This window comes from Dromaius novaehollandiae, chromosome 8 (assembly GCF_036370855.1).
Source record: "Dromaius novaehollandiae isolate bDroNov1 chromosome 8, bDroNov1.hap1, whole genome shotgun sequence".
NCBI classification, from domain to species: Eukaryota; Metazoa; Chordata; class Aves; order Casuariiformes; family Dromaiidae; genus Dromaius; species Dromaius novaehollandiae.
In genome coordinates this window covers 39,904,387-39,926,846 of record NC_088105.1, presented here as the reverse complement: position 1 = coordinate 39,926,846, position 22,460 = coordinate 39,904,387, and the positions used below count along the sequence as shown (strand labels likewise).

Genomic DNA, 22,460 nt, shown 5'->3' with positions numbered 1-22,460 from the left:
ATTCAGATGTGACCTCTTTAAAGCTGGAACCTAGACAAGCATAACACCTGAAGTGTTGGAAGGTGACTGTATAGACTGTGTGAAGCATAATACCACCAGTAGTTATGGCTACACTAGTTCCAGTAGATTCATCAAAGACTTCTGGACTATGGGATCCTATCAAGTTTTCATTAATCGTTTTGTACAACCTGTAATTATCTGGGAATTAAATTTATTGTTGTCGTATTAATGCTCTGAATAATTTTGTGTGAGACCTGCATCTTAAAAGTTTTCAATAATCTTCCTGAAATCTGACTTAAATATTTAAAAGACAGCCTTTGCTATTCTTTAAGTAGTAGCTAGAAGGGATGCATTCTTTTTTTTCCTGCTGCTGCATTGCACTCCTGATTGGCTAATTGGAGGGCAAGCGGAATTGACAAGGTACTGATGTTAAAAACAGTAGTAACTGATACACCAGATAACCTTTTAATCTGTTTTGTTCAGATACAATTGTTGTCTGAATTGTTTAGGCAGTGATAAATAGTGTAAGTAAGTGGAAAATTAGAAAGGAACTAATGGTTTTTTTTGTGTGTGATCAGATGTATACTGTGTATGCTCTGCGTTATACATACGAAGTCTTCATAAATGGCTGTTGAACCACCTTGAGTAGATGGCAGCCAATGAGCCAGAGACTTTATTTAGTGCTGCACTAACTTTCTTAATCTTGTCAGCTTCACTGAAAAACATCTCTCCTACCCCCTGCTTTGGGAAAAAAATCTTTGTATTAGATGCTTATATTGGAATCTAGTCATTTAAGAGTGCTCAACCTGCAGTGACAAAAGGCATGTAGATTTCTTATCAGAAGGGCAGATTATTTACCTTACAGCACTTGTGAGCCCAGGTTTTGTTAATTAAATCCATAGGAGTAGACTTTTGTGATAATATCCTACTCCTGTTTCCTCATAGAAACATGCAACTGCTCAAAATGTGGGTGCACTGAAATATAGAAATGTGACTTCATATGCAGAATAATGGCAACTGGCATATGATTTATCACGCCCCATCATATGACAAGCGCTCAGCTAGAATATTATGTTGTCAATATAGCATGTCAGAGCCTTTGGAAGTAATTTGCACCATCTCCTTGTAGTTGCTTACAAGATGGAGTTGGGGCACATGCACTTTTTATTAAAGGAAAATGGAGCTTTCATTGCTCTGTCATTACAGTAGTTTCATGGTAATGATATGTGCTAATATCCTGTATTTAGGAGGCTAATAGGACTGAAAGCTTCTGCCTAGAATGTAGAAGCTGTGTCAGAGGTATACTAACTTCCAGTTATTAATACTGTAATCCCAAGGTTTCCACAAATATAAGTATCTTGTAAACTGATGAGAGGTCAAATTACAAAAGATTAAGTTACAGTAGTGTGTTTCGTTATTAGGGAATCTGCTCTGCTTCATAAGTGAGGTTTTTTCTTTTCCTAAAAGATCATTCAGCAGTCAAGGTTAATACTAACACCTGTGTTTTTTATGTGCTTTAAATAAAGATAAAAATAAGATATCTAATATTGTTTTTGTTTTCTTGTAAACCTCCTAGGAGATGGAACTGAGCAGAATGATTCAGAAATCAGATTATCCAGAAGAGGGCAGCCTCAAACAGAGGAGAAGGATGCGTAAGTGTATTTCAGTGCGTTGTGGATGAAATTCCATGATTTTTAATTGTGAGAATTATTAATTGTTCTTACGGAATTAAATTAATAGTGATTGTTTTTAATAGTTTAAATACATTGGGGCTGGATTTTCAAAAGTGTTGAATGGTAGGCTTACAACTATAGATCACTCTATGGTTTGAAGTGTAACTGTGCAGCCAGCGCAGCTTTTCACTAGTAGTGGAGTGTATGATACTCTGCCAGTTACAAGAGTCACACTCAACACTATACAAAGAGGTATTGTAATTAAGTTAACTAAAGGAATGTGTTTTGTATTTCCAGACTCTTTTGAAAGTGTACATTCTTTACCTTTTTTGGAAGCATTAACTATTGGCAAAGATACAGGGCCAAGATCACAGGGATACTTTCTGATAAAACTAACCACAGATGGTCATGATTAAATTTCGCATTTGTTTTGCAAAATCTTTTAAAATTTTTGTCTTTTCTGCTACAATCTTATTTTAATCCATAGGCCTACTGACATTAATGGACTTTGAGCAGTCCACATTTAGTAAAGCACTTGAGTGTTTTCAGGTGAAATATCTGATTAACTGCATTCCTAAACTTGGTGGATGTGAGGAAGGAGAAGTAAAATGTGTTATAAATGGGGCTGTTTGTATCTCATTTTGTTAGTAACACCTAATCCTTTCTGTTATAAAAAAATTATAATAATTGCTTATAACAATGCCAAATTTCAGCTGAAATGTGAACTGAAATTTTCTGTGCCAACAGTGACTTGTCAAGCTGAATGTATTATTTATGTGTTTCAGCCAAAACAAACACACCCATCCCTAAGAATGAGACAAGGGAAATGTTTGTTCCATAATAAAATCTGGTGATTGGAAAACTGTGAAACTCTGTATGTTGGATTGTATCAGGGATGCCTTTCATCTTCATGTGAAGTTATCCAAGTTGGAAGTGTTTGAAGTTATGAGCTTTTAAACTATGGCAGTTGTAAATACTTAGTACAAACTTCTTTAAGCTTCAGTCTAGCTAAAAATCTGAATGTTTCCTTCTTCAAAGAGCGTGTTCGTACCTCTCCCAGCTAAAACAATATTATCGCAGATCCTCCCCATCAGTTTCTATCCTTTTTACTCAACTGAAATTGCATTCACCTTCTTCAACACTCTGGCTATACTTTTATTCTTGAAATCTTACTAACCTGTCATGTTGTCCTGCCTTTTTAGTTGTGCCTTCAGCATGTCCTCTGGTGGATCCTCCTTGTTCCCTTCTTTCTGACTTTTCCCCATCTTTCTATCAACAGTACCTTTTCTTCTCCTTTCATGTTTTAAGATAAATTCACTTTTGAGCACAAATCCAAATAACGTATTTCAGCAGAAGACTTGCAAATATTTGTTTTTTCTGTGCCATTTTTATCCAAGATGAAATCTCGGTATGCTTCTTTGCCATCTGTCTGAGAAAGTCTACTTCATGGCTCAGCACCAATATGTCTGTATCACATCTATTCATCTCTCCTCTATGGCATTCTCAATTTTGCTGTCGTTCTGTGAGACGTGACTGTCCTATATTTCATTCAAGCCCAGAACCTGGGTGTCCCATTCGAATTGTTATCTAAATTCTCATGTCTGTAGGTCCTGCATATTTTCTCTCCAAAATACCTGTGAGATGAATTTCATGTCTGTAGGTCCTGCATATTTTCTCTCCAAAATACCTGTGAGATGAATTTCCTGTTGTAACAGCTTGTCACTGAGAGCTCACCTCTTCCAAGCATAACACAAACCTCCATTTCCCCACACATTCCTTTGTCAGCAAACTTCTGTGTACTTTGATTGTGTTCCTACTTCTGATATTGGTTATACTCTAAGTCCTGTTGACTTTGAAGGCAGAGTGCTACCGCTGTGCTGCAGTTTGTGGTGTTAGAAGAAATATCACCGTGCTAGTTCTGTATTCCCTGCAAGCTAGTTAACCAACTGACGTTAAAGGGTTGAATTTTTGTACTTATGTGGGTTTATTTCTTTATATGCATAAGTGTATATTGATTCTGTCATTCTGCTACTATATTCTGTTGTATGTGTTCAAATATCATTCTGCTACTATATTCTGTTGTATGTGTTCAATATTTGTATCGCAGTAGTACCTCGTGTCCCAGGAAAAAAATTCCTTTGGGGCTAGTTATTTTATACATACATTTATTTTTACTGACAAATAGTATTTGTGACACTCAGATATGTATTATGTTTCTTATATTTGAAGATGTAGCTATTCCTTTTGATAATTCCACTTAAACTCTTGGATGTGCTTTTTATTGTAATGGGTGCTTATCTCTGTTATCAAGTTGAAATTCTTTCATTATAGGATGGCAAGCATTTCTTAAGTGATGGAGCCCAACAAACAGTAGAATTGTTTGGGTGGCACTTTAGATGTTGAGAAATTAAATCTTACAGCTATACCAGTGGAAAGCTCTAAGCTCTGAGGAAAGCATTTTTCCATGATACAGTAAATCCTTCGGTCAACATATATAGACAGTTTTCTTAGTGATAGCAACTTTAAAGTTACAGAACAATTTGAATAATTGTAGCCTTTCTTGGCATGCAAATGTTTGCATTCAGCAATTCAGTGTGGTTTAAAAAAAGGCAAATTTTTCGAAACACCAGTGGTTAGTGACATGCCAGTAAAACCCCTTTATAAACCAACACTTACACAGTAGTATTTTATGTGAACTTCCATACACTTTATAAGTGAAAAAGATATTGTACAATATACTAACGTTGGCATTTTCTTTCCTGTTTAGCCTTCTGTTGCCATGTAGAAATGCAAAAGTAATGAATTTTTCTCATATTGTAATTTTCTTTCTAAATATTGAGTTTGAGGTGTTCTTTTAAGTGTGAGTCTCCCTTCTATGTGAATAAGCAGTAGATGTTTTCTCTGTTGTCTCCATTTGACTTCTGTGTTGATATGCTTCTAAGAGAAACTAGTCTAAATCTGAAAGGAGAGATAGTGCAACAAAACTGAACAAATAACATCGTGTGATGTTGTCCACATTGCGCTCAGTTTTAACTTCTAATATGTCCTATGGCTGCAAGCAATGTCTTATGGTCCATGGGTTTTGGGAGCCTGTCCTCTTGATTAAATCCCTGGTTTAGGGAACAAATTAGTTTAATTCCTGTTTTTACCATTGTCTTCCTGCATGATTGTAAGAAAATCCTCTAATGTTGCTGAACTTCATTTCCTTATCATTAAAATTAGGATATATGTTTTTGGCAGTCCCCACCTAACCAAAGGCCACCCATATTTGTTGTTATGACACAATTAGGTGTCTGCACAGCCCATCTGTTCACAGCTTATGTAGATCCATCCTGAAAACAATATTAAGAAAATCTGAAAAACATTATAAATGGTTACTTTCAGTAAGTGGTGATGTGACTAATTGATATTATTTGTTTGTTTTTATCTTTTTATGCAGGTTCATGGAATTGCAGTCCAAAGTTAAAAATTCATTGGATAGAATTCTGAAAATAAGAGACAATCTGAGAAGCCTAAAGGTTTGATTTACACTGACTTGAGTTTTTTTTTTTTTAATGTACTTTTAATACAGGACTTGAAATAAAACTTAAATATTAAACATAAGATTTTCATTTTTAAGGAATAGGGAAGAAAATAAAATACTGGAAACCAAACAGATTTGACATGGAAAATCCATGTAAGACAGAAGAGGGGAAAAAGAAAAAGAAAGGAAGTATGGAACTTAGAAACTTTTTTGAAACTAGAGAAGTTGCTTTTCCAAGTATATCATTTTTAATTTGTATCTCTCTGCTCATTTTGTGCACAAGTAAAAGCATATAAAATATTATCAACTATTATTTATAACCTGTGATGTATGAATTATTACCACATAGATTTTTATGTCCTTGAAAATTAAATGTCCCTTTGTACCATTTGATTTTCCATCAATGCATCATTTAATAGAGTCTGTTTAACACATGCTAAAATGTAAATCATTTTTCTGTTTTTTTCATATTTTGTTTCCTGAATTAGCACAGGAATTAGCAGGGGTTTAGCACAGGGTTAGTTCCTGTATATCAATATCCTCAGAAATAATTCAGTGTTCTCCAAGTATTGTATTGATCTATTTTACTTGCATATATAGTCTGATAATGTTTTATTTACAAAAAAAAAACAACTGCCAGTTTACATTCTTTTACTTGAAGTGTTTATTTAGTAAACTCAATTGAAAAATCCTTTATATTTCTCACTAAATTGATACTGAATGTCTTTAGATGTATCATGAATGCTGAGGAGTGTCTTCAATAAAATCTTAAATGCTCATAGTTTTCCTTTATTACTAACATATTATAATAAGGTTGTACATGCTCCGGGACTGCTTTTCTGGGAATCAAGTGTTTATCTGTTTAAACAGCTTAAGACTTACAAATGAAGCACAAATAACAGGAGCTTTTTAAGTAACATTTTCAAAGGCACTTGAATGCCGTTTTCAAAAGTAGCGTATGTTTTTTAAACACTTTAACTTCTGAGTCCCATTGACTTTATGCGGTTGAGTCTCATACCTCACTTAGAGCTTATGAAAAATTCAAAAAGGAAACATTCCTACTTTCAGATGCATTTAATAAGTTGTAGAAGTATAAGTAGGTAATTCTGGAATGAGAGGTTTAACAATATCTTTAATTATATTTCTTTCCAGGCTTTAGAGGGCAGTAGAGAGCTTGAAAATATTATTGGTGTCTCAGACTCGTCTTGCATCTTGAGTGCTGAAATGCAGAAAACCCAAGTGCTAAGTAAGGAGGATTTTCAATAACTTTTACCCCTTTACAACAACTTAATAAGGATCATTCCAAATTTTTTCTAGATTTATACTCCACTGTTTGTTATAATGGAGTGTTATACTCCAGGCACCTGACACGCGAGTTCTTTTTGTCAGGACTATCTGTTACAGATGCGCTTTAAATGTCCTTGTGCATCCAACCAAGGACATAAAAGACAAGGCAACTCCAAATGCCCACTCTTCTAACTCATAGCCACGGATGGAGAGGAAGAACTTGCAATAGCAACACCTTTTCTGATGTAAATAGTTAGATACTTAGTGGATAGTTAGCTAGTGATTAGGCTAAACGTTAGCACTTTGATTGGGTTTCCTTTCTTCTCTTTTTGCAAGGAAGTTGTTTTGTTTGTTTGCCTGTGAGGAGGATTAGGCTGAATATAGGTTTCCAGGCTTTAAAAATTGCTATTCATGTGTCTTTAAATGATGGACATACCAGATGCTTATTGTGTTGGGATAAGTGCTCTTTACATATGCCGCATCTGTAATACTTTTCCAAAGAAACCCAGAAAGCTAAAGATTTTCATTTGTGTGTGTCCCTTTAGGAAGCTTTTTATCTTTACTGTGAGTCTGAGGTTCTTGGGACTAACGAATGCTCAGCAGTTAAAAGAGCAGTCATACTTCTCTTCCCAAACACCTTTGCAACTGGAAGAAGTGTATGTAATGGGGAAGTATTCTAATGTACAAAAACTTGCCGGTTCTTCACTTAGAGATAACAGCAGAAGAGGGAAAAAAAGGATTGAGAGATTCCTTTAAGACCTAAAATTTCCCGAATCAGAGGTGAAAGGTAGTTGCAGGCCCCAGAGAGTTCTGTTGATGTTCAGGCTCCAATCACTACACCTCGAATAGTTTGTTTATTTGTTTTTACAAAAGCAACATCTTATATCTATCCCAAATCTATACCCCCCCCCCACCTATACCCATAGGGCATGGTTGTAATATGGGTGTATATGTATGTAAGATCACATTTACCTACCACCACTTCTCAAAGGTTTTTATATATGATGTTGTATCCAACACACGTTGTTCCTGCAGACTTTTAATACCACACACTTGTAGTCTAGCTCCCAGCTCACAAGTCCCTGACAGGGAAATATAAATATATACATGCAGTGTCTCTATGTCCACTCTGTGGACAAGCATGTAAAGAAGATAAAACAGTTTCTTATTCTTCAGCAAATGTGATGTATTGCCAGTATACATTATTCTACAACCTATCTGGCTGTTCTGTCAAGTGTAATAACACTGGAATTAGCTATAGCAGAGCAACACATAGGGTGGCTGGGACAACTATCTGTGTTTTCAGTTGAAAACGAGGACAGTAAAGCCACGGGTTTTCTGTTCAAAGAACACTGACTCATCTAAAGTATAAGGTTCATGCACTCAGCAGTGGAATGTGCTTTTGGACCACACAATTCCAAGAACTACTGTTGTATAAATTACCATTTCTGTCATGGTTTGTGTTCCAGTATTCATCCAGTTTTCATTTTGCATGTGTATACAGTGTACTAGTTCCTACTGTAATGCATATAACCAGATGCTTTCTTACACAAAACAAAGTTTTCTGAAAACAATCTATGTTTACATTACTACCCTACACTGCAGATAGGTCAGTAAGACTGCTAAATCCAGAAGGAGGTTGCAAATGAGATGTCAGACCTATTGTTGACACTATCTATTAAGTCAACTGTTTTTGTTAGCCTTCTTGTTGCCTTCAAAATGGAAAACGATTGTGTGTTACCCGATCTCTGAATTGGGAGCAAAGCGCTGTGTCAGCACTAGAAGACAAAAATGGGAATAAAATATGGTATGCGGCTTGTAAATGCAACTGCTCAAAATTATTTTCATTTTGCAGATTTCATATTTTTGAGCGCAGTACGCAGATAAGTTTTTTTTTTTTTTTTTTTTTTTTTTAAATAATCCCTTGAAGAAAAATACAAATGCTTTGACAATACAAGAGAAAGGATATGTATTATTTTCCTTAAAAACTCTAGAATAAAGTTTGTTGACTTTGGATTTGTTTCTTCACTAGTGAGTCGTGCAGAAGAACTACAGCTGTTGAAAAGAAACCATGGAAAACTTCCTGCCCGAGGTAAGACACTTTTTATAATTCTTGTGTAACAGATGCTTTGATAATTTCTTTTAGTTGATTCCTTCTTAGCAGCTCTTTCCATTTTAAATAAACTGGATAATCCTTTGCATGTGAAAATTATAAAAATCAAATGTGTTTCTTCAGAGTATGCAGGCTAGCCTAAACTTTTACATTCAAATGCAAATTTCACCTTTTCAGCTGTTTTCATTATGTTGGATATTTCTCCATAAAAGTCTATAAAGAGAAGAAATCATTAATGGTCCTGCATTTAAGGCATGGTCGAGCAATAAGTGAAATCAGGTCATAGACACTTTACATGCCCTTTATGTATATCAGTTATCCTTGTTCTTCCTTTCTTTTCTCTCCCCTCCTTCACTTTCAGTGTGTAAGCCAAGTAGCATACAGTCCTTGCAGCAGAACCTTTATCACCTTATATGTATTGTGAAGTATTTAGCACACTCCTGGGGACTGTGAAATCCTAACTATTAGGTTTCTTCATAACTAGTGCTGAGAAAATATTTGAGGTTGGTGGCATTTAATATAGTGTGGCCCACTTAGCCACTTTAGACCCTTGTCTAACTGGGAAGGTGAGGGAAGTGCAAACAAGATTTCTTATATATCACACCCATTAAAATCAACAATCATTCACCATTTCTGGTATTTCTGTTAGCTTTCATGCATTCTACCTTAAAATAGAGCAAGGGCAAAATCAAAGTTGTGATCTGTACTGTTTTGTCTGCCAGAGCTGTCCCAGCAGCAGGACTGTTTCATATCACAAGCAGCCTCTGTGACTTTGGTTGTACCTGTTCTTCCAGTCTGTTCCTCTTGGCTCCAAAAAGATTATCACAAAATTATAAGTGGAATTTGGCTCATTTGTGCAATCTGCTATTTTTGATTTACAGTAGAAACTCCCCATGTCCCTTAGTTCACATGGATCACAGCTCTTATCAGGCAGTGATAATGGTGAGCACCATAGGCCACTCCAAATTTGAACAGTTGTTGCTTCCTTTGTGCACTGCCCCTTAATAGTCACCAGGATATACATTAATAATTCCATCTTTGTCTGGAAACTAGCCCATAGTGCTTAACACTTATCCAATGATCAGTGTTGTTGGATGAGATATTACCTTTGTGAAAGCAGGATAGAAATAGAGTTATGAGTTTAATAAGTTGACCATCTTTGAAGTTTCAATGTCAATTTTGATTTAACAAAGAGTAAGTTCCATTTTGCTGTCTTGAAAATATAGAAGTGGTAGAGGCAAAGAAGTATGTAATTTTTAAAAAAAGTATTTGGAATGTTTTACTTTGCCTTTTATTTTTGGGTGTGTTTTTTCATAATTATTTTTAATTAGTTATGCTCAAGACTTAAAACCTATGACTATTCTGTGGCTTGAAACAGACAGAATGTCACATTATCATCACATGGTGAGGCATGAAATTTACTTTGCATAAACAACCTCTACTTAAAACAACTTAATACAAAACATTCCTTGCTCAATGGGCAGCATTATGTAGGACTCAGTGTATCATTTTGTGTGACCAGCATAAAAAATGGCATCATTGTTTGTCCATGACTAGCATTTACAGTAAACAAAATGTTTTTGAATAGAATGCAAGCAAACTGTAGAGCAGCTGCCAAGAGATGAAATCTAGTCAGTTTGCTGTAGTCCAAAACACATTTTATATGTGTTAAGAATAAATGTTTAGGTTGCAATAGGCATAAGTTAAAGGAAAATTTAATAGTTTCCCAGTTTGAAGGAGCGAAGATAGCATTTGAAACAGGAAAGCTACTTAAGCTGGTTATTACAAATTATATTAATATTTTGTTTTCTAAAAAGAAAAACACTGACATAAATCATATCCATGACTCTGTTGTTCAAGTAGGAAACAGTAAGAGAGTGTTACAGAAGATCAAATGCTTGCAGTGTTAAGGAAAACTATTTTCAGGCTGTATCCCATAATGAAATACAAGATTCTTTCTGGTTGTTCATCCTGCCAAACCCAATGGCAAATAGGATCATCCCTATTAAGTTTACTATCCCCAGCACTGATAAAGAAGTTCAGTTCTAAATGTTCATAACTTTCACATTATTTTATTTTTAATACAGGATAAGTGACTCAAGTTTGCACTCTTTGCAAGGATAGTGGTGTCTTTGTGAGGGACCGTATCAGTGTTAACTAAATGGATTTTCATTTACCATGTTTGAAATTACTACTGAAAACAAACCAGGAGAGATATGGGCCAAGTAACACCAAGTTCCCACTGGCGTGCTCAGTTTTACTGCACTTTGTGAAGTGGACAGTGAAAATGCTGACCTCTTTGTGCTAAAACAACTATGAAGCATGGCAGTTGTACCTTGTATGCCAAAAGGCAAGAAAATAACAAACTAATTTTCCTTGCAGGTAGTTTAATCTGCTCCAGTTCTTGCAAAAACTCTCCATTACTATGCTCACAGTCAGCAAGGAAACACCTCCATTAGGCCAATGGACTCAGCAGCAGATATGCCCATAAAAGGTTTATTTACATAAAGAGAGACGATGTTTTTCTCTGAGATGTATGTTTCTTTTAAGCAACACCTTACCTGAGGCTTAAAATACAGCTGGATTATCTCTTTTGTTAAAACCTTAAAAGCTTCCCAGGCTAAAGAGAGAGGCAGCTAGAGACACCTATTATTAAACTGCATTTTCTTGTGTGGGGACTTTCTTGCCTCCTCTGACAGCTTGGCTTTCAATATTACAGGCTGCTCTTCCAAGGAGTTTGAGGGTGAACTCAGCTGCCAACTTTTCCTTTCTTTTCTTGATCTCATGTTGGTTGTCTCAAAGAATGGAGATCTGAACCTGCCTTTCTGGACAAAGGCACTGTTGCCTCTTGGCCTTTTCTGGGCTTTTCTGAATCTGTAAGAACCCCTAATCTAAAAACTATAGGTTTCTCTCTCAGCCTGACCTTGTATTCACTTGCAGGGAAGAAATATCACCATACCTTCTCTGCGAAAAGTCAGTCTCATAAACTGGCTAAGCAGAAGGTGAACTGAATTAAATCCACAAGTCAATTGATTCAGAAACTGAATTTCCTTCCAGTTTCCCTTTCTTGAAAGCAAATGGAACAAATAACATGAATGCCTTTGCCTACAGCAGATGCTCACTTTTCATGGTAAGTGGTAAGTCAGACACAGTGGTTGGACCTAGATATTAGGAAAGGCTGTTTTATCTAAGGCATCTGTAGGCCTCTCTCCCAAGAACCACTATATTAGCTGAATGTAAGAAAGAACACTATGTTCTGGTTTTGTGAGAGTCTCGCCTCTCTAGGCATTGGAGATGGAGGTGTTTCTGAAATTCAGTTCCTCCATGTTTTGTAAGCTGTTTGGAAAAGGCTGCTAATGCTGGCACATGCACGCGCGTGTGCACACACACACAATTTCTTGATTCTGTCAAGGTCCTTTCAGTTAAATCCTAGGCTTCTTTTCAGTAGGACTTTGACAAGGTCTCTCCATTAGATTCTCTGTGTCAAGTCTTTTCTCTAAAAGCAACAAAGATGATCCAGTGGCCTCTTTTTCCCAACTAGATTATCGTTAGATGAAGACTTAGAGTAATTTTAGCTTGTATTTGCAAACAATATATGTGCAGTTCTTAACACTTTTTTTTCCTCTAATGCCCAGGTTTGGTGTTTTCTCTCACATCTGAAATGTCTGCTCTAACTTAATATCCCTCCTTAATGTTTTAAAGACAGATGGAGACAGCCATAGCATTCATTTACTTAAGTCCTGCACCCAATCCAGATAAGAGTTTCCTCTTTAGTCTAGTTGGAAAGGCTATGAAACTTTGTGCTAAGACAAAAATTAAGTTAAGAATTAACCTGTTTTGAAGGTCCCAAGATGCGCTCTAAAGCCCATAAAATTGCTATTCAACAACATTCTAGGAGTGTTCACTCAGCCTAATGCCAGAAGGCCTGGATGCCAGGGCTAGGTGGACTAGAGCTAATGCTTACAGAGACCAGATCTGCACTGCCACTGCAGTATGGAGTACGTACCTGCCTTTATGACAGGGTAGAGAACCCTTAGGCCGAAGGTGGCACAGAGGGACTGCAGTTTGGAAGCACTTTGCAGGATTTCCTCTAGAAGAGCAGTCACTGTGGCTGGCACAATTTAGGCTCTTAAAATGGAGGTGAATGACAGAGTTCGAGGAGAAGTATTGTGCAGACCCACTGCACGAGTAAGAACACTTGTAAACGGGACAGAATTAAGCAAAACTGAATTAAGATTACTTCAGTGCTGAACGTGTGTTTATACAAGGACTTAGTTCAACTCATCTTTTGTTGGCTTGTTAATTATTTTGAATGTCTCCGTGCAGAGACCCAGAGAAATGATTCTACCCTCCTGCATATAAAATTAAAACTGTGAATTGCCCCAAAGTGCATCTTAAATAGGAGTGTTGTATTCCATTATAATTTGTATTTTGTGGACTAAAAAATGTTCCTCCAGCTAAATTTGACCGTATGTCTTCTCTCATTCTATGCAAGCAGGTTTTTTCTTAGTTTGTAACTATGCAGAGTCCTGTATAGTCTAAAAGAGGTAATAGAAACCACCTAGTCTGGTAAGCAAAAATCTGCAATGCTAGTAATTTTCTCAGTACAAATGAGTAATCTTGTCTATTGAAGGAATGCTGCTGAAAGGTAAGGGTGCTGGTGATCAGGTTTCTGTTTGACCCCCAAATACTCTTCTCCTTTCCTAGCAGGATGTGGGTCTGTTGGATTGTCTCTGCACCTTAGGAGTGCAAATTTTAAAATACAACCTGAGATTTGGAAAGTATCAGGGTCTGAGATCACAGGCATGATAAGCTTTTTGGGTGGAAGGGGGCAAATCACAAACCTCTCCAATGATTTAACATCCTCTGCTATGTAGATGAAATATTAAGCTATTAACTTTGGTGGCAGATACAGAAATGCACATGAGACATATGACTATAGGCCTCAGACGTGTATACATATAGAACTGTCGACCTGCATTTTATATGTAGGTGTCAACCACATTTATTCATGAATTTCACTCTTCTGTTTATACTCTATTTTCCTATGTACCTTTTTACAGACTCAATAGCTATTAATTTTTAATTCTAGTGGATCTAGACTTTAGTGTATTAAGCTTAATAAAAAATTAAAAAGAATTGTAGTTCTTTCAACAGCTACATGTAGCAACTTCTACATGAGAATAAATACTGCTTTCTCCCATGAATGTAATTATTTAAAATAAATAAAAAAAGAAACATTAGTTTGGACTCACTTAGTAGCAATTATATGTTTAAGAGGTGTAAATAACTTGCTATCCAGACATTACAAATATCCAGGTGCTCTGTATGTGCTGATGACAACAAAATTGAAAAGAAAGACTGTAATAATTCTGACTGGTTTTCTCTGCAGAAGATATTGATTATTTGTGTGTGGTGAGAGATTTGGAAAATTCAATTAAAGGAGTTGTGCAAAGGTTTCATAAATTTTCCTTGTACAGCGTGTACACAGACATTGTTGCGTATTAAATCAATGCAGCACTTCACAATATATTTTCTTTGAAACATAAAAATAAATAACATTTAAACAGTTCTGCTTACTACAGAAACAAATTTTATTTTCTGTGAAGCATTTAGTCATGTGCTATCACTGACTCATACACATTTGCCAGCTGTAACAAATTTTATAGACGTTTTCTCCAGAGACATAGCTCATATACTATGAATTTTTAAATGAGCAAATGGTGAAGAAGGGATGTCAGCAATATAAAAATTGATCAGTTAAAAGATAAAAGCATAAGTAAAGAGATTTGTATGGTAGTCTTAATAGGTTTTATTAAATAAAAATACTATAAAAAGACAGTAATGAATAGACTGAAGGTTTTAACTGTGGTTGAGGTGGAGAAAAATTATTCTGGCACATTTAGTAGAAGATTGGTTTTATATCACCTGACAGGTGAACATTTTTTTCTCACTGCTTTTCAGATCTGTAAATGTTTTAGAGCAGTCAAACTTGGGGAAAAAAATGGCGGTGGAAGTAGGAGGGAGAAGGAAACTTGGGAAGCTTCTGCCCTTTTACTGCTTTTGGGGGCTGGGTGGGCACAGGAGACAAGGGGGGAAGGACAGCAAGGCTTCTACCAACCCACCCCAACGGTGGGGGAGGTTTCTGGTGGTGATCCAGCTGCTGCGGTGCACTGTGCAACCCCAAACAAGGTGCTGGTGAGGAGAGGGCGAGAGCCGGCTAGCAGAGCCGGTCCTTCTCCCGGCCAGTGTTTGTGCCACAGTCAGCTGCGGCCTGTGCTGGCATTTCTGGTCACGTCCGTAGATCCCTTCCTTTCTTCTAGCTACTGTGGTCACAACAGATTTTCATCTGTAAGTTTTCCTAATGTTTGTTCTCTTTGCTTTAATGCATTTGAACATAATTAAGAGTTCTGCATATGAAGAGAGAGAGAAGGGTTTGGGTGTCTTGTCTTGGTTTGGTTTTGAGCAGTTCATTATCCTTATTAGCTCACACACAAAAAAGCCTAATCAAACTGCTATGACAAGCGTTGTAAGTTTTGTGGAGCATCTGGGAGATAAATCATATTCTGTGTTGACTATTTGAATATCTCAGTCTTAATGTCATCTGCATAAGTATTACTCTAAATATGACAGCTTTTTCAAAATGTGCTAGCATGGGATATATTTGGAAAGAAGCACCAATTAATGGCAATGATTTATATGCATCTGAGTAGCTTAAACTTTTTTGTCAAGACGGCTTCTCAGAGTGAAATGCAGATCTTGGCATAGTTGTTTCAGTGTGTATGGTTGGTTTGTTTGTTGTTTGTTTGTTTGAAGTACTACATAGTCAATGCTACAATTAGTAAGGAAAGGGTTCATAAAGACTTGTTAATTCACAAGTTGCATTTAGCACAAAGAAACCAAAGAATAGCAGTTTGTAGTTAAATCTCAGTCTTTTGCTCAGTCAGTTGTCATACAAGACTGGACAGTTTCCTATTTTAAGGAAGGGTTAGTTACTTTGTAATAATTTGTGTAAACAAATTGTGTTTATTAGGTAGAATGTTGAAAACTTGTATCTGAGGCAAAGTTGAATTGGATGCCTTTTTTATGAAGTAACCTTGTCTGACCTAGTTTAGGACAGGATTTCTGGCTTAATTGGATCAGCTCCATGTGATGCCACAGGCACCTCATGTCAGCTCATGACAGATAGGACTTGGGCGTCACATCGCATATGGGAAGTGTGTGACATCTAAGAAATCACAGCATGTCAGATGAGGAAAACTGAGAAAATGAGAAACTGAGGAGAATCCCCTCTGTGCCTTTGGTGGCTTAGGTTCCTCTCACCATGTAGGTTGCCATGAAGCCCCTTTCCTTATAGAATTCTTTCGAGCCTAAAAGCCACTGTGAATATCTGTTGTTCTCAGTATGCATAGTATAGAGCAAATGATTCTGAATTGTCTCTTTCCCTTTTGTGATGGTAGATTGGAAACGAAGTATGAACCGTCACTATAAGTTTACTGAGATCAGAGCTGATCATCTGCTGCAGAAGGCCATTTAGAAATCTTGGCACTCAGAGGCACCTGCTTCCAGACCCTTTCTCCTTATGCTCTCATTCCCTGAGTTCCTTTCTACTCTCATACGTGTTTTTTTCTACTTCATCCAGCCATCTGCTCAAACCATCACCCCAGCCCTGCCCTCTTAGTGCTAGGGGAATGGTCAGCTGCGCTCAGGTATATTTGCCTCTCTTTTGCCATCACCTCAGAGGTCTCAGGATGGGTTGTCCCTCTCTGGTGACCTTGATAAAGATCTGCTGCTACAGTCCTTATGGATTTTTATTTATTTGTTATTACTGGCAAAAAAAGAAGGATCAGCTTCTAATACTGGTAACACACAGTCTGCTTTGTGATCTTTGGTAACAATTTAGCATATGTGCATACATTCACAAGTAATTAAGACAATCTCCTAAACTACTGTTGTTCAGCTGAGACACTGTAACTATATGAAGGGGGTTTTCTTAAACCATTGCAGGAGTTTATTAAATTCATATTAGTGTGGGGATGTTCACAAATTCTATATAAATACCATTGTTCTGTTTATGAAAACTGATTTTCTTCCTCCACAGAGTATGTTCAGACTGCAAGCAGCTCTGCGTTCCTTAAGTTGCTCCTTGACTGAGGTACGTAGCCTCACACACAGCCTGTCGTATGACTTCTCCAGCTGCCAGGTACAGGTAGTATAACTGTAAGGACTGAGGTGCTTAACGCATTTGGAGACGGATACACTATGTAGGCCTGTAGTTGAGACTAATAGCTCGATGGGAAAATAGTTGTTACTGTGCATGTCATATTTCTTATTACTGGTTAGTTGAGCAAAATGACATATATTGAATTTATAGAAAATCTGTCCCACTCTAAAACCTCTGATTTCTCGGAATACGTCTCATCTGATGAATTTCTATACGTCAACACTGTCAGTTTTGAACTGGATGTTTTTTCAAGAATGGCAATTCAACTGTAACGCATGTAACCAAAGTAAGAAAATTTCTATACTACAGCAGATTATAACTTCATTAATACCATGACCGATTCGTTAGAATTCTCCACGGAAGTCTGCCTGTTACCGCCCTAGTACACTGTTAATGGCGAGGTTCTTCCAGCGCCCGAGCTCAGGGGCTCTGCTTTCCTGCAAAGCTGCTGTCACTTTAATATTAATGCAGCGATAGACTCCTCAGCTCACTGCTTGCAGGCCACGCGCAGCCACCCAGAACGATCCAGCTGGCCAAGGCCCCTCCAAGCAGTGTTCTTTTCCAAGAGAGGACAGGGGGCTGCAGGGCAGGTGGCCTGGTTTAAGAGCAGCAGCAGCAGCAGCCTGCTTCCAACCACCAGCTCCCCAGGAGCATCTTGCATTCCTGTTCCGTCACTGCACGTGCAGTAAGTGCAGCATCTCAGACAGGCTGCACTTGCTGCCTATGCACAGAACCAAAACGCAGTGTGAATACAGAAGCTCTGAGAAGAGCAGGCTAAGTAATACTCTGTTAAGGACCAGTGCATATGGAAGGTACTGAGCTAGGGATGGAGCAGTCCCATGCAAATATACTGAATCGGGGACTGTGGTCAGTCTAGTGAGAAAGTTAAAGTAATCACTGATATAGAGAATAAGCTTTTTGAAAGTAAAATGATGTTTTCCCCCTTCCATTTGTTTTGTCTAGTAAGTCCCAACTGGATTTGAGCATGAGGCTGCTCAGCAGTAGCAAGATGGAGTAGTTCTGGGTTTTGATTGCTCTTAGTTTTGAACGTCCAGGAATAGAATATTCAGGTATGGGGAGGGGCTGGGTGTGGTAAAGGGGCAAGACGGAAAGCCTGGCCACCCTCAGATTTTAGTGATCCTAATTTTGGACATAGGTATCTGGAGGTGTAATTGGGCACACAAATTTGCACACATCCTTTGTAAAACTCACTGTAAATTCCTCATTCTGTGAACAGTTTAATTCAAGCTACTGTATCATCTTTCTTAGCATTCCCAGAGCAGAAAGCATAAAACAGTATACTAACAGACTCCTCAAGACATGTTTTATGGGGGTTTAAATTCTTCTTCTTTTGGCTACTTGTCTTGGTTCCAGTGCTGTAAGAAAAAGCCCAGTTAGACTGACCTTGTCTATCATCGATTATTACCTGCGCATGAGAAAACAGGCTGCTCACATTTCATAAATTCTAGTGAGCCAAATAAGCATCCAAAGATAGAAATACCTGCAGCTTTTATCAATTCCCTTTATAGTGTGAGAACATCTCTTCTCTTTTTAGAATGTTAAAGTATTCTATGTACCTGTAATTTTGGCTTACAAGCAAGTATACCTACGGTCTTTATGAGCTGCATAACTGAATTAGCTCAGGCACAAGCATTTTGCTTCTCAATGAAGGTTAAATTTTATTTTGTAATCGTAACAAGTAACCTAATAGCAAAAAAAAAAGCTGAAGAAAAAGAAAACAGGCTAATGTTACCCTACTACTTATTAGCTTCTTATGCCAGAGATTTTCTACTCCTTATTCCTTCCAAACCAACAAACCCACCGTCCCCACCAAGCCCAGCTTGGTCGCAGTGGCCATCTCCCTACACAGCGCAGGAGCACGCCTGGAATTTAACGGCTGGGAACAAAGTAGTTGGGGGATGGAAACCCAGTGCAGGAGAGCAGAGCCAATGTCCTCTTTTGCAGCTCAGTTTCTTCATTCAGCATAATTTCCGAGTCCTACAAAATGCAGAGTGGCCTTTGTATGGTAAAATACCCAATAATCAGTTTAACTAATTCCAAACCTTATACTGGCTTATTAGTTTAAGCTAAACTCATGCTGATCACAGCTACAAGGCTTCAATTCGAGCTAGCTCACAGAGCTCTCATGTTGCTTCTATTAGTCCATGTCCTTAAGAATGGATGGTATTTTCCAGTCAGCAAATACCTAGTTTGCAACTTACACCCCAAAAAAAGATGCATTTACTGTTTATTTTTTTAATCTATGCCCAAATGTGACCAACACTGTAAAGCTCTTCTCTTATTGTTTTTTAAAAAAATGCCTGTGTGATAGCTAAAAATCTTTTAGCAATTAGCCATGCAACTTTTTTTAATAAGCTAAATAAAGCACTTCCTTATAACAGCTCAAAATGTTACTGCAGTTTAGGGGAAACAATCTGTTGTTCTGCGTTACCTTACAGGATGGGGGGAGAAGGGGACATGCATGTGTATTTTTTTTTTTTTTAATATAGTGAGGCTAGTACCGGGCGGGTCTATAACTGTGAACAGATCGTATAGATGATTGTCCTGTTGCCTAATTGCTACTTATTTTAGTCATTCCTTATCTCCACATAGGCATCATGTGAAAAATGCATCCCACATCAACCCAAAGTTCTACATCTGCTTGATTGTACTTAAAAGGAGAGAAGAAATGACTGTAAACCTATCTCCCCAGCAAATACCAGTTAGGGATTGCTCATTGCACTAGGCAGGTGCACATCTAGATAAAATTTCTGGCATCTATTTAAACTTAACAATGTGCACAACCAGATAATCTCAATGTAAATAATACATTTCTTCATGGTTGCTTTATCCAAGTGTGGTACTAAATGCTGATTTAGATTTACTGCTGCATGAAATGTGAACTTTTTTTTTTCCTCGTATACTCTTACTGCAAATATATAATACTTGTATGCTGCGTCAGTTTAAAAAAAAAATGCAATAGCTCTCCTCCCCTCCAAGAATTGTGTAGGAAGAAACTATGTCAAAAGATGAACATTGGTTCCCAGGCCTTCAGCAAGAGATGTAAGATTTCACAGGAGTAATGCGTTCTAGGAAATGGTTGCTGGCCAGGATTAGTGGGGTGAGGGGAGATGATGACAACCTCATTTAATCAATTCATCATTCTACCCAAAAGCTAGCAAAACATGATTTAAAATAAAATACATCCAGTTCTGCAGCATACGCTTTAAAAAGATTACAATATTTGACAGATGACTCTTGCAACTTTTTTTTTTTAAATGATTGTGATCAAAAGATGAAGCTGTATCGTGAGGAATTATTCTGATTACTGAACACAATTTGTTTATAAACAGGCAATTTAACTGTCTTTGGCTACTACAGGTGGGGACATTTGTAATCTATGAAAATGTTTCCACTAAAATCAAACCGAGCCACATACAAAGGTATTGGATTCAAGTCACAGTGTTTAAACACATGGATTTAATAACATTTGCTATTTAAGTCAGTGTTTCAGTTTAGTTTTGATACTTAATAATAGAAGGGAAGAATTGTTACAAAATGGTTTTTTGTCTCTTAGTTTTTCATTATCCTCAAAACCCAACTGGAGATCATGTTTCCCAAATTGCTCAGTTAGGTACAGCCTCTCTCATGTTAAAAGACTTCAGGTACAGAGATTTCTTTTACGATTTAGAGTGACGTGCAATATGAACACAAAATTGAACACCCTTCTTTCTTGCTAGTGCTACAAACTTGTTAACTAAATAAACTGATCTTTTTACAACTAATGTTCTGAGAATCAAAATGATAAATGTCTTCAAGGGTGTGGTTAAACATGTATGTACTCAAGTTTTGAGACTTTTTATTAATAAAAGCATTTCTCCACTTCAATACATGTGCAGTCTGATGGCTAAAATATTGTGTAAAGGGAACTGTATCAGTGACTCTGCTTCTACACTGTTCTTGTTTAAGCTTTGTGTTGTTGCTTTTTGTTACATGCATACAATTCACCAGATTATTGCTTTGTATGATAACAGGATTAGTTAAGATGAAGCAGTAATAGTTTATATAACCTGATTATAACCTCAGTATCTGAAAAATGAGTAACTATTGATCTAAGAGCCTGTGAATGAATTGCAAACTCCGTGTGCCATTCTAAATAGTGCAGGAGCTGAAGTTATTCTGTATAGTCTTGCAAGAAGAAAATAAACTATTCCGCAGAGAATAACAGTAAAAGGGGAGGAGGGACAATCAGCCACAACAGTAACTTATACCATGATAACAGTATCAGAATAATGAAGTTTAGTATTTAATCATTTTTAGGGAAATGGGCAATACAAGGTTATAGGGTAAGATTCTGTTGCAAATACTACATACATGCCTTCAGTGCTATTTAAGCAGTTACTGTTTCTTTGACCTCTTGGTGTACTAGGCTTTTGCCTTTCAGAAACAGCTGGGTCTGTTAAGAACCATTTCCCAGTTCCACACAAGGTAGATCATATGACTCTCACTTTATCACCCTTGGAGGCCATCTCAAGGACAAAGAAAAGAGATACACGCAAAACTAATGTTTTTGTATGGGTAGGAAGCACTCTGAAATGATCTTGTGACAAGCATAAGAGAACAGACTAATTAAAATGTGAAGCTGTTCTGCTTCCTTCCATTTGGTTTGCTGTTTCACACTTTATTTCATTGCAAGTAGAGGTGCTTTAAGCTGTCTTAACTTTGGCAGTATTTCACCAAGTTGTGTTTGGATGGAATGCTGTATATTTTATTTTTCAGAGCCTCTGGAGACAAAGATTCCTATTTACATGCCTTGATATACATAAATACCCACTCGGCCTACGCTTTCTAAAAAGAAAGAAAATATTGTGGACAGAGAATCCTGCAGGCCATGATTATAGACACACCCTCAAATATTTTCACAAGCATCTGGAGTTTTTCTAAGTTTTGTTGCTTTACAGTAAACTGTGATACAGTAGGTAAGCTGCATTCTCCATTTATAAAGCTAGAGTCACTACTCAAGAAAGCCTTTCATTTTGTCTTAGCTGTTACGGTTATACTGTTGGCTGTGGTTACTTTTTGCGCAACAAATAAAACTGGAAGAATTGAAGGAATAGAGGCTTGTCTTGTAGCTGCTACTTTGCAGTACTCATAATTCACACATTTGGAAGTTCCCAGAACAGCTGATTCACACACTCACAGTTACACTGCACAGTGACAGCCCTAGAATGTGCTAATGTCAGTGACAGTTTGGTATTTTGCAGAGAGCATTGAGGTCAGGATATAAGAAGTCTTTAAACAAAGATGGCTCGTTTTGTTTGGTTTTTTTCTAATAGATAGCCTATAATTTTTCCCAGTTCTGCTGACACCTATTCCTAATTATACTAACATGAATTGCTTTGTGATTTCTTTTCTTACTGCATACTTTATGTAGATAATTAGTCAAGCAGTTTGTATTCTCTGAACTATTGGTATCGTTAGCTTTAAAGTGTAGAGGGAGAAACTGTATAGTTGGTTGCAATTTAGCAATTCAGTCTGCAACTTAATCTATGCTATGCATCTAATACGGTTTTTTTGAAGAGCCTAGTGTTGCTTTCAAAGTGTGATGTAGTACCTCAGTTTTTATTTTAGTAGAACTAA

At 37.1% G+C, this 22,460-nt stretch overlaps 1 protein-coding gene across 1 annotated transcript in view; it reads left to right on the top strand.

Annotated features, from left to right (window-relative positions):
- Positions 1-20,708, top strand: part of ITGB3BP (integrin subunit beta 3 binding protein) — a 34,750-nt gene extending 14,042 nt beyond the window's left edge. Inside the window, exons 4-9 of the mRNA XM_064516310.1 lie at positions 1,577-1,652; positions 5,113-5,191; positions 6,349-6,442; positions 8,516-8,575; positions 16,698-16,751; positions 19,434-20,708. Coding sequence (XP_064372380.1) covers positions 1,577-1,652; positions 5,113-5,191; positions 6,349-6,442; positions 8,516-8,575; positions 16,698-16,750 — 362 coding nt within the window. The 3' untranslated portion in view covers position 16,751; positions 19,434-20,708. The remainder of the gene's footprint in view (positions 1-1,576; positions 1,653-5,112; positions 5,192-6,348; positions 6,443-8,515; positions 8,576-16,697; positions 16,752-19,433) is intronic.
- Positions 20,709-22,460: the final 1,752 nt, after the last annotated feature.